Consider the following 15490-nt stretch of genomic DNA (forward strand, 5'->3'; position numbering starts at 1 on the left):
ATGCACAAACAAGTATTTGTGGATTACAAAGATCAATGTTTGGTTGAAAATTGGAATATGCAGGTGGTGGCTGCGGGTGCAAACCCTGTTTTGATTACCAGAGGAATTGAGAAGACCTCTAAGGCTCTTGTTGCCGAGTTGAAGAAGATGTCAAAAGAGGTATCTTCTCAATACTCTAGTCAGATTCTCTTGGTCATTGCTCTGTCTCTTTGTGCTTTAAAAGATTGTTCTTTTTTTGGATTGCAGGTTGAAGATAGTGAGCTCGCAGATGTAGCAGCTGTAAGTGCAGGAAACAACTACGAAGTAGGCAACATGATCACGGAGGCAATGGCTACGATCATTGTAATATTCAGGTTGGAGCTGACATTGTTAAGAAAGCATTGAGCTACCCATTGAAGTTAATTGCCAAGAACGACGGTAGCCTTGTCAGCGAAAAGGTAAACAATATGAACATCATTTTATGCAGATTGGAAGTTTGAGTCTTTGTTATAGAAAACTAAGAAAATGGTTATTTTTTTGTTTGGGGTGAAGGTACTCTCTAGCGACAACCCTAAACACGGCTACAACGCTGCAACTGACAAATACAAAGATTTTATGTCTGCAGGAATCATTGATCCAACCAAAGTGAGAAGAGATTCTTAACTTCATCGCAGATTGAAATCTTATGGTTTTGCATGCTAACCGAGTGTGTTTTTTTTTTCTTTAAGGTTGTGAAATGTTGCTTAGAGCATGCTTCATCTGTGGCTAAGACATTCTTGATGTCTGATTGTGTGGTTGTGGAGATCAAGGAGCCTGAATCAGCAGCTCCTGCTGGTAACCCCATGGATAATTCAGGTTTGTCTTAGTTTTTTTTTTATTCGGAATCCTCTTGAACCATCGGTTTAACATCAGCAACCTTTTTCTGATATATCTTTTGGTTTTTCAGGTTATGGCTTCTAAGTTAGCAATGTGAACAGAGTAGTCCCTGAGGAAGCAAAAGCCATGCCTTAGTTCTTTATTTTCTGATCTGAAACATCCTTGATCCTATGTAAAGTATATGTTTTTCCGATGACTTGAAGAACATATAATGTGGTTTTTGTGTTCTCTGAAGCAAGAATAAAACAAGTCTTTGAATATCAACACGTCATGGTCGAGAAAAGATTACATGATTTGCAAGTTGGTATGATCAACAGATATTAGTGATACACTAATTAGTGATGCGGACAGTATATAATTTTTCGTTTATTACATTATTTCAAGATGTCAGTTTGGTGGATGAAGAAACAGAAAGTGATCTTCCTAGAAGTTTCCAACATTTTCGTTTATTCTTTTATCTAGTAAAATGATTTATCGAGGAGAGAAATACTACTAAACTACATTTTCAAATTCAAATCATACTTTAAAAGCTGCAGAGTGGTCAGTGACTCCCTCTTATCTTCATAACCTTTTTGGTGGTTTTGTTCATATTCTTTTTTCACAAAACAACAGTTTTGATAACAAAATTGAGAGTATTTTTGATGTACGTGTATAGCAACTTTAGAGTCAATCATACTTCAAAAAATTGTTAAGTTATATTTGTGACGACTCTATTAATCATAACCTAAAGTTGATAACAAGTTAAAGGGGGAAAGAGAAAGAGATAGTGCTACTTACTTGTCTTCCTTGAAGCTACTTTCTTTGCTATTTTAATTTGGTTTTAATCCAGCAACTCGGTGTTATTGATGAGAAAATTTTCCAAACAAATTTAGAGCATTTTCAAACTCAATAATCCCATATACATTATTTACCGAGTAATTTTGACACATGTCATCACCATATTAATTTTGAAAGCAAAATGATGACATAGCATACTAATAAAGATGACATGACTTAAACTAATTGTGACATAAACATTTATGTTTAATATTTTTTTATAATTTTGGTAAATTTTTAAAATAAGGTAATAATTTATAAATCATCATTAATATACCAATAAATAGTAAAGTTCTAAATATAGTAATATATAATAATTTTCGAAAATATTATTTACTTTTATTTAAATAATGTTACAATTTTTATTACTAAAAAACCTTAAAACATTTATGCATTTTCATAAAAAAAAATATTTTTCTAATCATATTATGATTATCTATTTTTAATATTTAAAAATTTTAGAAATATTATTTAATTTTGTTTTTTGTTAATTATACATAACAAAACTTTCTCTTAATTTTATAGAATTTGATTTAATATTTATTAACCAAAATAAATAAATAAATAATTTTCCAAGATATATATATATATATATATATATATATATATAAAATATTAAATATAAATGTAATAAAAATATTTATTTTATCTTAATTTCTACATGGAATTAAAAATATTTTATGCAAATAATAAAACCAAAAGATTAACAAAAAACTATTATTTAAATATAATTTTAAACTTTATTTTTGAACTTGGTGCAGGAAAACATCTAGGATTTGATTGATAAAAACTGTGATTTCATTTTTTGGCTGTAGAAATATTGATGCGATTTTTTTGGTTTTGGCTATAGATTTTTAATTTTTAAAAATCTTTAAATTTGGGTTATAAGAATTTGTCTCTTTTTTTTTTTGTCACGAAAATAAGAATTTGTCTCTACAGAGCAATTATAAAGACATGAATTTAAATAAGTGTTTTGGACTTTGAAAAAAAAAGTTGTGAGCTTTAAAAAAAAATACAAATCAAAATTAGTGTATATTTAGAGTTGTGGATGTGGAGAACAACTACAACAATAGCCAATCACACCCCTAGTAACATAAAAAATGCAAGTGGGTTGCACTATGACTCATACCCTTCATAACCTTTTTTCACTTTGGGATTGTGCATAACTTTTTTTGATATTTTTGGTTCTAAGTTTAGTAATGAGAATAGAATAAGACAGACGCAAAAACCACCAGTAAAGTCTTCAAATCAAATTAATTTGATGTAAGATTCAATTAATCGAACTATAGATAACTACTTATGTTAAAATTATAACTATAAATAATAAATATGTGTCAAGTTTTCTAAAGATCAATTGGTTTGTGTGCGGAAAAGAATCCAGCATTCTGTTGAGAACAGTATACCTCAATTTGTATGGTAAAATTCAAGAACGAAGGAAAAGAAAATGGAATATATATATATATATTTTTTTTGGTGCAAGGAATATATATATATATATATATGAAACTGTTTTATTATATCTTTCTTGCTTGTTTCAAAAAAAAAGAGAGGATTTTCTTGCTTATGTTCCTTTCATTTATCCAGATTTCCTTTAAAGTCGAATTGATACTTTTTTATTGTCAAACGATATTTGTTTCTATTATTCTCAAGATGTGAAAAACACAAACTCTTAAAAAAAAAAAACCATGTGACCTTGGTAAAAAGAAATTGTTGATTTCTAAAATCAAACACGAATCTCTCAATGAAAACACATACAACGAGAATTAGAATCTGATTGGCTCGACAACCATATAGGTGTTGGTCGCGTTATCCAGATTGAAATAATTGATCTTTGATATCAGAAATTGAATAGAGCATTTTAGCTTGTACAGATCACATGTCAATGGAGAAGATGTTCAATTGTAATAATTGATAGACTGTGAGCTATGCAAATTAGGGTTTCAGACTTCTAGTGATGCTTGTCACTGTTCGCTATTATTTGTTTGTTTTGTCAAGAAAGTAATATTTATTTAATTGCTTTACGACGGCCGGGTGATTTGATAGTTCTTTTTTAATTATTATTATTATTTTAAAGAATATCTAATTATTACTTCAAAGAGTCTGCTTGGCTCGTTTTACTTATGATATTTGGCTCCGATTGGGTGACATATAGTATTAGTTTTGAGTTACAAAAAAATGTATAGTTCCATGTAACTTACAGTAAAAATTATGTGATAAAAACTGTAAATTTATGCAGTAGGTTTGTTATATAAATTTGAGTTAATATATTTTGAAATAATTGACTGATAACATTTTTGATGTATAAATTATAGTATGTATAATTTCTTCAAAAAAATCTAAATATCATAAATAATAACATCTATTATATATTTAATTAAATAATTAGAAAACTAAATATAATTTAAAAATTAAGAACATATATTAAAAACAAATTAATAATTAAAATTAACAAATAAAATCATAGGATATAACATTTTAATCATCAAACAAAATTAAAAATATAAAAACAATTTGGATTATCTAACTAGAGTTTTTTGTTTTGTAAAAAACTAACTAAAGTGAAAAATAATTAGAAAGTCTTTGGCTAACAAGTAGGTAATTTATTAAAATACTGTATTAATTAGTAACAAGTAAACGTACACTATGTGATCATGTGTTATAATTTTTTAACTAGATCTCGATCCGCGCAACCGCGCGGGTTTTTGTTTTCATTTATTTTTATATAAACATTTTGTTTTCAATTATAAATTGGTATATATTATAATATATATATATATATCATGTCTATCAATTTTTAAAATATGATCTATTTTCAAAATAAAAAATGATATTTTGGTCATTTTAGCTTTTGAAATCTATTTTTGTAAAACCAAATTTATAATATCATTTGTAATTGTAACTTTTTACTATATATTTATTCCTTTAGATTTGTGTTTGAATATTAGATGAATACAAAATATTTAATTTAACAAATATGTAAATTATTTTGTATTTAACTCGTTATTGAATATTTACATGTAATAACCTCTTTCGGATTATAGGTAATAAAAGTAAATAATTATAAATTTTAGTAACATATTTGTATTTTTATGCAATGATTCCATATTCATCTAATCTATTAAAACAGAAGTACAAAATTAAACATACCCTTACACTTGCACAATATTTACAATAAAATGCCACTAAAATATTAAATAACCATAAATTTAAGCTATTAATGTGTTTTCCTAATTTAATTACTCTTTACCTAAATAATTATTCTATTTATTAAAAACACCCCTCCACATATCTCTCTTATTAAAAGCAACGATTCTATTGTTACAAAAATATTCATGTTTATTGAAAATCATAAACGTGTAATTTGAAGAAACAAACAAAATTATAAACAAATTTGAATTAACCCTAAAATGATATCAATTGGTCAAATAAAATCTAAACTTAACTAATTAATCGAATATTCCTTCCATATATACTATCACAAAAAAACGAAACTAACGAAATCTTTTAGTTAATTCCAATTTCCATCAACAACAATATTCCATATTCGTTTATTAGGAACTAAGTCGTATATGGAAATAAAAATATATGAATATATATAGTTTAAACGATCGTAAAGTATTGTGACAAAATCAAATATCTATGGTAACTAAGGGAACGAAGAGGAACATTGCATTCCTTAATGTTCCTCAAAAATGTTACCATTCGTGAGGAATATTTTTTCCTCTTCATTCTTTCTCATTCCTTTTTTTGTAGAGAATTGTAATGCAAATTTGTTCCTTGTTAATTTTGATAAGGAATCCTTGTTCCTTATCGTTCCCAAAATTTTGTTCCTATTCATTCTTTTCCTAATCATTCCTAATGTTCCTTGATGATTACCAGTCACACCCTTAGGGTCTGACTGGTGACCATTCGGGAAACAGGAGGAACGGATTAAAAAGGAATGTTCGAGAATAAAATAGCAGGAATGAAAAGGAATGGTTGTTCCTTATCAATTTTAACAAGGAATACTTTTGTTCTTTAATTCTCTACAAAAAAAGGAATGAAAGGGAATGAGAGGGAATTATTATTCCTTGTGAATGGTGATTTTTTTCAGGAACGTTAGGGAATGCATTATTCCTCACCGTTCCCTGGTCACCATTCATACCCTAAGTTTAACTATGGATCTAACCGGTGATCATTAGAGGAACATTAAGAATGAGTAGGAAAAAAATGTAGAGGAATAAAATTATATGAATGAAAAAAAAATTATTTCTCATCAATTTTGGGGAGGAACAAATTTGTTCTATATTCTTCTAGAATAAAAGGAATAAGAAGGAATAAAAAGGAAAAACTATTTCTTATTAATGGTAAAATTAAAAATGAATAACAAAGAATGTATTATTCTTTTTCATTCTTTGGTCACCAGTTAGACCTTATGTACAATATGATATACTTTCGAAACCAGGTGTTTTGCCCGCTAATGCCGGCATAATCATTTTATTCTTATTTATAAACACATGCATTACAAATTCAAAAATAATTATGATAAAAAATTGTTTATATTCTCAAAATTTTAAACTCAATATAAAATTATTAAATAACAAAATTATTTATCAAAAATATATGTTTGTTATTACAAATACTTATTAGTTTATGTCTTATTAATACAATAAAAAATCAGTATGATATGTTATTATTTATTCTCTTTAAATTTCAAATTAAACATCAAATTATTTATATATAAAAAATGTTTTTTATCTATAAAAAAATATGCATATTATTGTGTTGAAATTTTAAAAACACTTATATATTAGAGATATTATAGAAAATTCATAAATCTTTCAAAATACGTTTTTATATTAGTATATTCTTATTCCAAAGTCTTGAAAAACATGTTTTTGATATTAGTATGTTTATTTTTTTATAGCCTTAGCACAAGCTAACAATATATATTTATTCTATTAAAATTGAAGTAATAACCAATACTTGCCTACTTTAAAGTGATTTTTTACATTTCCTTCATTCTTTTTAACTAATTTAAACCTCTTATTTTATTGTATTTACCAAATAATCCGACTTCATTTATTACCCGATTACATTCATTTTTTACTCTTCCTAATTACTTCATTAATTATATTTAGGATAATAATTCGACAACATTTATTTTACGTGCTAACCAAAATAATTTCACAAGTTTGAATGAAATTAATTCATTCATAACAAGAATTCAAAATGTTAATAATTTTTTTAATTTGTTTATAGAATCAGTTAGACATGGGAATCCAAGTACCCGTTAGGGTATGGAGCAGTTTTCTGGATATCGGATTTTTGGATTTAAAATTAAACTTTGTTCGGATATTATAAATTTTTAGACGGGATCAGTACTCGGATCCTTCTGGATCCGGATAGGTTTGCATGAAGCTAAAAATATCCAAATAACTTATGTGTTTAGAAATTTCATTAAACAATTTATAAAAAAGTAAAAATTAACATCCGCACGGGCGTGCGGGTCAAGCTCTAGTATACATTAATATTTAAACACTTAGTATTAGTTATTTATAAATATGTAAAATAAACTATTGAATATTAAATAAATAATATTGATACATGTTTTTAGTATGTTAGGTTTGAAAGTATATTATTGAACCAGTCATAAGTATCTCACAAACGCATCAATTTATAATCGTTCTACCCGTCGTACAAATTTCTTAATAATGTTTATAATCGTAACTATTTGTATCCACAAACGCGTGCAACTGATGCGGTCATGTCCTTGATTCAAACATTTATACTATTAAGAATGGACTTGATATAAATATGAGTACACATCTATGTTCCTCGTTTACGTATCTATATGTATATAGAAAATCACGAAAGAATATATTTTGAACAGATTTGTTTTTTTTTTTTTTGGAACAGATTTTCCTTGAACTATAATTTTAGGTATATTTTTTTTTGTAACTAACTATAATTTTAGGTTTATACTTAATGGAATGAAATCACGTGATACATAGAATATACGTACAAACAAATTTTTTTAAAATAAAAAAAAATCGTAAACGATATTTGCTTAGATTCAAAGGTATTATTTCGAAAGATATGGAGGATTTATTTCAAAAGATATGGCTTATAATTAATTGACTTTTAAATGTAGGACATAATTTTTTTAGGTAAATGAATATACCCGTATTTTGTGGCCAATAAATTATGATATATATATATATATCTTTTATATCCGATTTTAGTATTCACCATCTTCATCTTCTCCAAATGCTTACTGCGTTTAGTTTATAACATAATATTTTTTTTTTACAAAAATAGCAGTGCTCATGTCTAACACTAATTACAACTTAAAAGTTTATTCATTGTTATTCTTTCTTCTAAATTTTAAACAACCCATTATTAAAAGAATATATGAATCGAGCAATTTGTGAACCTGACAATACATAGAAGAAAACATGTCAAAGGCTAACAACCCAAGAAAATTTTTTTTACAACCCAAGAAACTTGTGGATGCTGTAAATATTAATCGATGTTGTTTATGTTCATAGAAGTCTGTTTAACGCAGATGTGTGGAAAACAGGAAAATGACAAAAACATGAATTATGACAAAAATCAAGTTTATAAAAGAACAACTGATGTTGTGCAAATATGACGTGTGTTCGTTTATTTTGTATTGACTAAAACATAATACACGACTTTTGGTGTATATGAATAAATACAATACATTTATACATTCACTAACAGTTGTTTATAATGTGGGGTTTAACGTAATAATAACATTAATAGTACAATTAAATGTAATGAAACTCTAGTGATGGACTGGACTAATGGTCTATTTTCTAAAAAATCACACATGAATCAAGATTGTGACTTCTGTTTTAATATATAAGATTTGTTAAAAAAAATAAAAAAGGGACGTGGGGTAGTTAATAGAAAACCAAAAAATTATTTAACTCAAGTCTTAATACATGAAAATTTTGTTGATGTTGATTTAAGATTTGATTTATCATTTTCACAAAGGATATAACTCAAACTAGTAACTCAACAATCAATACTATTAAAAGTGAAGGATTCTCAAAAAATCTACCTATGAAAGTTGTTTGGACCCTTTCATTTAATTCATTATTTTTTTGGTCTTACCTTAAACTTAGACTAACAATATGTTACCATATATTTATCTAACAATAATTTATTCAATTCTTTTATTTATTCAAATATCACTTCTAAATCTTAATCATTACTAATTTACTATTATTATATTTACCATTTTGACTTTTAATCATAAAAGCATTGAAACTAATATTTTATATTATCACTTTTATCATATAATATATGATTTAAAGCAAGAGAAATTACACCACATATATGTGTACATTCTAGCTTCCTCTTTCCTTTATAATGACGTAATCATATCATATATAAACTTTTCTACTAAAATCTCATATTATATACTAAACTTTCAACCGTCTATAGTTTGATAGATATTTTCATATTTAAAAATGAGTTTTCTAAAAATATTTCATCAATCATGTTTTTGTACAATAACATTAAAAATCTATATCAAAAGGTTGTTGGACCCGATATGGACGTAATGGGTCCACACCTGTTCGGATATTTAGGATCCTAAGAAAATTTGAAATATCTAAAAAATCTGAAAAATATCTGAAACACAAAAAATACTTGAAACTCCAAACAAATATTCAAAAAAATTCAAATACCTAAAAATTCAAAATTTGTCACTGAACTGAAAATACCCAATTTTTTTTTTAATTTGAAAATTTACCTGAAATCAAAAACTATAATCGTAAACCAAAAACCTAAAAAAATATCCATAATGCTGGAAACATATTCGAAATATCCAAATCTACCTAATAAACACAAACATATTTATGATCGGGTCTAAGGTAGAACCCGGACTCAAACAAAGACATGCGGGTCCAATAAAAAACCCCAATAGGTTATCTTTTCTGGACCTGAACTAAATCTATATTTCCGGGTCGGTTCGGTTTGTTTTTTGATCCGGAAATAATTCTCATGGCTAAAAGAAATTTACGTAAATGTGTACATATAAAATATCAAATAAACTAATTCATAGATTATATAACTGTTAAAAATTATATTTTTGATATAATAAGACTTTGTATTATAATATAATCCAAAAATCCCGCACTTTCCAAGTGCGGGTCAAAATCTAGTAATACATTATAACTCAAACCTAACATCAAAAACTCAAAACTAATTCATGATTGGTGGCATTTTTGATTTTTCAGCTTAACTCAAACTAAATCAACTCTAATACATGTTAACTCAAACTAATTCATGTTACTCTAATTGTTATTCGAAAGTTATCTTTTCGTAGGGTATATTCCTAAGTTATTTTCTCAAGCAATAAACAAAACAAAAGGGTTTCTCAAAACTTCAATGTATCTGAATTTACTAATTCATCTAAAATTATGTCGATATTTTTTTACTTAAAAGGGTGAAACACCGCAAGTAAAGACGTTCCAAGTTGATGATGAAATTAAGGTGAAAGGCAACAGTTTACAAGTCTTTTTCGAAAACTTCTTTCAAAGTTCTGATTTGTTTAGTGCTCAACTTTTCATTTATAACTGAATGACCTGAAATAGTTGGAATTGTGGCCATGAACACGGGATAAATCAATATCTATATCTATATAATGGGTATCGAATTTAGGATAATAATTAGCAGATTTTCATTTAGTTTCAACTTTCAACTCATTTTATGAAATATTTAAAGTGATTTTTTAAAAAAAAGTTTAAATGATATGGAAATTTTAAATTATAAGCAAGAGCAATTCTTTTAAATAACCCTTTTAAGTGTTGTCACTAAAATAGCTTAAAAAAATGACCAAAATAACTTTTTATTTTAAAATTTTTAATTTTTTTTTTAATTTGAAACTTCACCCTCAAAACCCTAATCTTTAATTTAAACCATAATCCTAAATTAGTTAACAGTATGGTATAAATGTATATTTACTTTTTAGTGTAATCTTTTTGATCATTTTCCTCTTTAAATACTATTTTTATAAAAATAAACTAAAAATAATTATCCAATGAAATTTCTCTATAAGTAACCCATACATTTGTTATAAATTATAGATAGCATACTATATATATTTAATAAGCAAAAATATGTATGTCATATTCGTCAATCATATTTTATACGGATTTGTATATATTATTTAAGTGTCAAACCCAAAAATGATATGATGCATGTTGTTGAAAATGAAACAAGAAAAACAAAATACGAGTTGTCAAGTATCTCAATTTCACAATGTTTTATAAATAATAAAAATACGAATTGTCATATCTCTTAGCCATTTTTATATTGTTTTGTGAATTTTATCTAAGTGGCAAACCTAAACTCTTATAATACATATTATTGACAAAAAATACATCAATCATCACGTATTTATTTTTTAATACTTCATTTAAAAATATAACTTGCCATATCTCTCAATTTGTTCAAGTGTAAATTAACCCCAAAATTATCGTAATGCATGTAACTCCAGCAATAATGGATCACAACTCACAATAAGAAGAAAAAAATTGTTCAAACTTTGCGTAGCATTCACATTTAAATATTTGTGCAAAAAAAAAACCTTGCAAAGATTCATTTTCTCTTTTATATACTAGAAACATAATTAAATATGGAGTGTGTACAAAAGAGTCTTTTAAAGTGTTTGTAGAAATATACGTTATAAAACGTGTATAGAAGTGTACATATCTACGTGTATGTATGTATATACACACATAGAGAGAAGAAGAAGAAGGAACAGAGAGCCAATAAATAAAAGGAAAGAAAAAAGGGACAGAAACGTACCCAAAAGAAGTAAGAGAGAGACTTATGAGTTGTGACCCAAAAGACCTTTCCATTTTCATGCATCTTTACTTCCTTCTTCTCATCTTCCCTCCCTATTTTCTTCTCATTTAATTCAATTTAATTTAATTTAATTTGTACCCACTTACCTTAAATACCCACTTCTCCATATATATTCAGCTAATTAACTCTTAATTCACCTCAACAATAAAATTCAGTTCTCCTATTTTTATATAAGTAAATAAATTAAAAGACCACTATTTCTTTCATCGTCTAATTTTGTTTTTATAACATAAAAATGTTTCAATCTTTTATTTTTTTTAACTTAAATGCTTAATATTTGTCCTTCTTCTTCTTCACGCCGCCTACCTATATATATATAAAGAAACACTCTCTCTGTCTGCCTCTAGTAATTCTCTCTCCCTGGCACTCTCTTTACATTTTCCTCTCAATTTTCCTAGAAACCTTTTCTTTTTTTTTTCATTTTCATCCGATTTCATATCTCAGTATTGTTCTCTCTTCTTCTTCTTCATTATTTTTTTTTCCTGTTTCTGAAAAATGGTTTCTTTTTCATTTTGTGGTTTTTAATTTATCTTTTGTTTCCTTTATTTCACTCTTTGCGTGTGTGAGATTGTTCTCCTCCCTCATTACCTTTTGGCCGATTGGTGATTTTTCTTATATGTGAATCTTTGCTTCTTCAACCTCACTGGTAAAACACTTTCTCTCTCACATTGTCATCACTGATTTTTTTATTTTTTTGGTTTTAAATCGGAAGCTAAAGATCGGATTTTTCTTTTGTGATTGTGAGTTTTTTCTCTTTATAATTTATTTTTTACCGTTTCATGGTAGTTGATCATCGTACATTATCTCAGAGCTGATCTTCTTCTCTAAGATTTGTGTGTGATCGGTGGAGAGTTTCTCCCGATGATCGTTTTGTGTACTTGTTTCTGTGTTAAGGACTCATCATGATTCATGTTGATTGTGTTTGTGTTTGATCTCTCACACTGCTGCAATAAAAAAAAAGATTTATTTGTAAATGCGAGTGATTTAGCTTTCTGAAATTATCTTGTAAGACAAGACAGTGGTGTTGTGTTTGCTGATTAGTGGTGGATTCTTATCTCAAAGTTCTGTTTTTGATGTATTTTTTTCTAAGCACCAACCAATGTTGTTTTTACAATTGTTTACACTTTACACTAAGTTATTTTGTCTGTTTCTTACATCCAACTTTCACACAATAGTTTCGTTGGTGTAATTTCATTCAAACTCAAGTGTTTTTCTTTTTTTTTTGGTTTCACCTATCAGCACTTTAAGTTCTTACATCATCAGAGGAGTTGAAAGGTCGGGTTTGTCCATCAGTTGAGTGGTGTATAAACTCTTGAGGATGGATCAGAGAAGATATGAGGCAGAGTTTGATGAATTTGAGAAGCTTCTTCTAGAGATTCCCAAAGTTACTTCAGGAAACGACTACAGCCCTTTCCCTCCTCTATGTTATAGCTCAAGCAGATCATCCTTCCAAGAACGAAACCTTCATCTTCCCGGTGACTACGCATTCACATCTTCCCTTGCTGAATCAAACTTCAACTTTGGAATCTCAAATCAAACTCCGGAGAACCCCAACCTTATGTCCATTCCTTCTTACCACTCTCCACCTTGTGTATATGCAGACAAGTTTGATTCAAGAAAACAACTCGATTCTCAAATGCGTAGGAACCTTCAACACCTTGGTTGCTTTTCAAATATCTCACCTCCTCAGCCGCAGCATTACAACATGCCATCCTCTCTGTCTCATCATCAGCTGGAAGAACAGTACCTCTATCGCCGACCTCAACAGTCTAACAGAAACTTGTTCTGTAATGGAGAAGATGGTGATGAATTTGTGAGGAGTTTAAGGAAGAAGATGTACTATCCGGAGAAGCTTCTAGTGAGATCACCGCTCGGTGTAAACACAGCTAAAGTCATCAAGTACGGTCTCGGCGAAGAAGACTCACAAAACAGAAGAGTTCGGATACAGAACCATCACCAACTCGATGAAGAAGCAGATCTCTCAACCAGCCTCAACAGTCGGACGTTGCATCCTCCAAAGTACTACTCTCTAGCAGAGGCAAGAGGGAAGTTCTATTACATGGCGAAAGACCAGCACGGTTGCCGCTTCCTGCAGAGGAAGTTTGCTGAGGGAGATGGGAACGATATCGAAACTATCTTTAACGAGATCATTGACTATATCAGCGAGCTTATGGTTGATCCTTTTGCTAACTATCTAGTTCAGAAGCTGCTTGAAGTGTGCAACGATGATCAGAGGATGCTGATTGTTTGTTCCATAGCTAGAAAGCCAGGATTGATTATCAAAATCTCTTGTGATATGCACGGGACTAGAGTTGTTCAAAAGATCGTTGAAACGGTTAAGAGACAAGAGGAGATCTCGATCATCATATCTGCTTTGAGGCATGGTGGCATTGTGACTCTGATGAAGAATGTAAACGGTAACCACGTTGTTCAACGGTGCTTGCAGTATTTGTTACCTCACTGTAAGAAGGTAACAACTCTTGCTTCACGGTTTTTTTTTATTTAAATAAAAGATTCAGATGTGACCCTTTTTCTTTTTGTCTATTCAGTTTCTTTTTGGAGCTGCGATGACTCATTGTGTTGAGCTTGCAACTGATAGACATGGATGTTGTGTTCTTCAAAAATGTATTGGCTATTTCGAAGGAGAACAAAAAGATCGCTTAGTCTCTAAAATTGCCTCCAATGCTCTACTCCTCTCTCAAGACCCTTTTGGGTTTGCATCTTTCCTCTTTTGAGTTTTTTTTATAACCATTTGCTTGTAGATTATGGAGATAATAACATGCAGACTTTGTTTTTATATGGCAGGAACTACGCTCTTCAATATGTGTTCGAGCTACACCTTGAATGGGCTGTCAACGAAATCCTCGAGCAATTAGAAGGGAACTACACCGAGTTATCGATGCAGAAATGTAGCAGCAATGTAGTTGAGAAGTGTCTGACACTAGCTGATGACAAACATCAAGCTCGCATCATCAGAGAACTCGTAACCGATGGTCGTCTTGATCAAGTAATGTTGGATCCTTACGGAAACTATGTCATTCAAGCAGCTCTTAAGCAATCCAAGGTATCATAAAAAAGAATAAAAACAAATCAGAATTGTTGGTTGATTTAGATTCAGTATATAAATGATGAGATTGTTACAGGGGACTCTACATGGTATTTTGGTCGAGGCTATTAAGGTTTATGTCTCATCTCTTCGTACCAATCCTTACGGTAAAAAGGTCCTCTCTGCACTTAACAACTCGAAGAAGTAAATCAGCCAGGTAAGAATATCCCAGAAATTGAAACTGTTTTTGTGTCTTGGCTGTACAATTAATATGTTGCTTCTTTTCTTGGAAATATTACAGATTTGTACCAAATGTGTTGGCCTGTGTTGTTGGTAAAGTTACCTTGTAAATGTAATGTGTAATAAGAGTAGAATTCGCATGTTTGTGGTTTAAAAGATCCAAAGAGACAGAAGATTCAAAGAACGGTATTAATCTAATTTACATTCATCTATGTTTTGAAAGATCATATTAAATGCTTCTATTATGCATAAAAAACGGAAAATTAATTATGAATAGAATAAATGCCCCTTAAAACTGATTTTTCATCCAAGAGATGGCCACAAATATCAAAATGTTTCAGTTTCGTAATTGTGGTACGGTTTCTTGGAACATAAGTTTTTGAATAAAAGAGGAGTAATGAATAACAATTAACAAGTCAAGATTCAAAAGATAGTCATGGGTTTCATACGTGTTGGATACTGAAAATATTTGAAATAAATTAGTTTAATAAGATAAATAAAGTGTGACGATCGTGCCCAACAAGATGAATTGATCGTGACACGAATTTAATAAAGTGTTTAATATTGAAACCCCCACAACTTACGGGCGATGATGACTGAGTCAACATGTGAAAATCACTTAGGTGAAGAGTCAAAGCTTTGGTTCAT

At 28.9% G+C, this 15490-nt stretch overlaps 1 protein-coding gene and 1 long non-coding RNA gene across 3 annotated transcripts; both read left to right on the forward strand.

Annotated features, from left to right (window-relative positions):
- The first annotated feature begins 20 nt into the window (after window positions 1-20).
- Window positions 21-1731, forward strand: LOC106369620. Its single transcript, XR_002654543.2, has 5 exons — window positions 21-159; window positions 247-437; window positions 532-624; window positions 708-834; window positions 926-1731. It is a non-coding gene; the product is annotated as an uncharacterized LOC106369620 (long non-coding RNA).
- Window positions 1732-11678: 9947 nt separating this feature from the next.
- Window positions 11679-15076, forward strand: LOC106370320 (pumilio homolog 12). 2 transcript variants are annotated; one of them, XM_048742892.1, is made up of 6 exons: window positions 11679-12202; window positions 12796-14026; window positions 14106-14269; window positions 14362-14620; window positions 14700-14819; window positions 14904-15076. In XM_048742892.1, exons 2-5 carry the CDS (start codon window positions 12875-12877, stop codon window positions 14808-14810), a joined length of 1686 nt encoding a protein of 561 aa, XP_048598849.1. In that variant the 5' UTR covers window positions 11679-12202; window positions 12796-12874; the 3' UTR covers window positions 14811-14819; window positions 14904-15076. The 2 variants fall into 2 exon arrangements, with proteins under 2 accessions (XP_048598849.1, XP_048598850.1); XM_048742893.1 differs by lacking the exon at window positions 11679-12202 and having other exon boundaries at window positions 12238-14026.
- Window positions 15077-15490: the final 414 nt, after the last annotated feature.

The sequence above is a fragment of the Brassica napus genome, chromosome A10 (genome assembly GCF_020379485.1).
Source record: "Brassica napus cultivar Da-Ae chromosome A10, Da-Ae, whole genome shotgun sequence".
Taxonomy (NCBI): Eukaryota; Viridiplantae; Streptophyta; class Magnoliopsida; order Brassicales; family Brassicaceae; genus Brassica; species Brassica napus.

Excerpts from the sequence above, each read along its gene's own strand:
- LOC106370320 (XM_048742892.1), top strand. The coding sequence starts at position 12,875 with ATGGATCAGAGAAGATATGAGGCAGAGTTTGATGAATTTGAGAAGCTT. Across the intron at positions 14,027-14,105 it reads TGTTACCTCACTGTAAGAAG|TTTCTTTTTGGAGCTGCGAT; the intron begins GTAACAACTCTT and ends TTGTCTATTCAG. Across the intron at positions 14,270-14,361 it reads CTCTCTCAAGACCCTTTTGG|GAACTACGCTCTTCAATATG; the intron begins GTTTGCATCTTT and ends TTTATATGGCAG.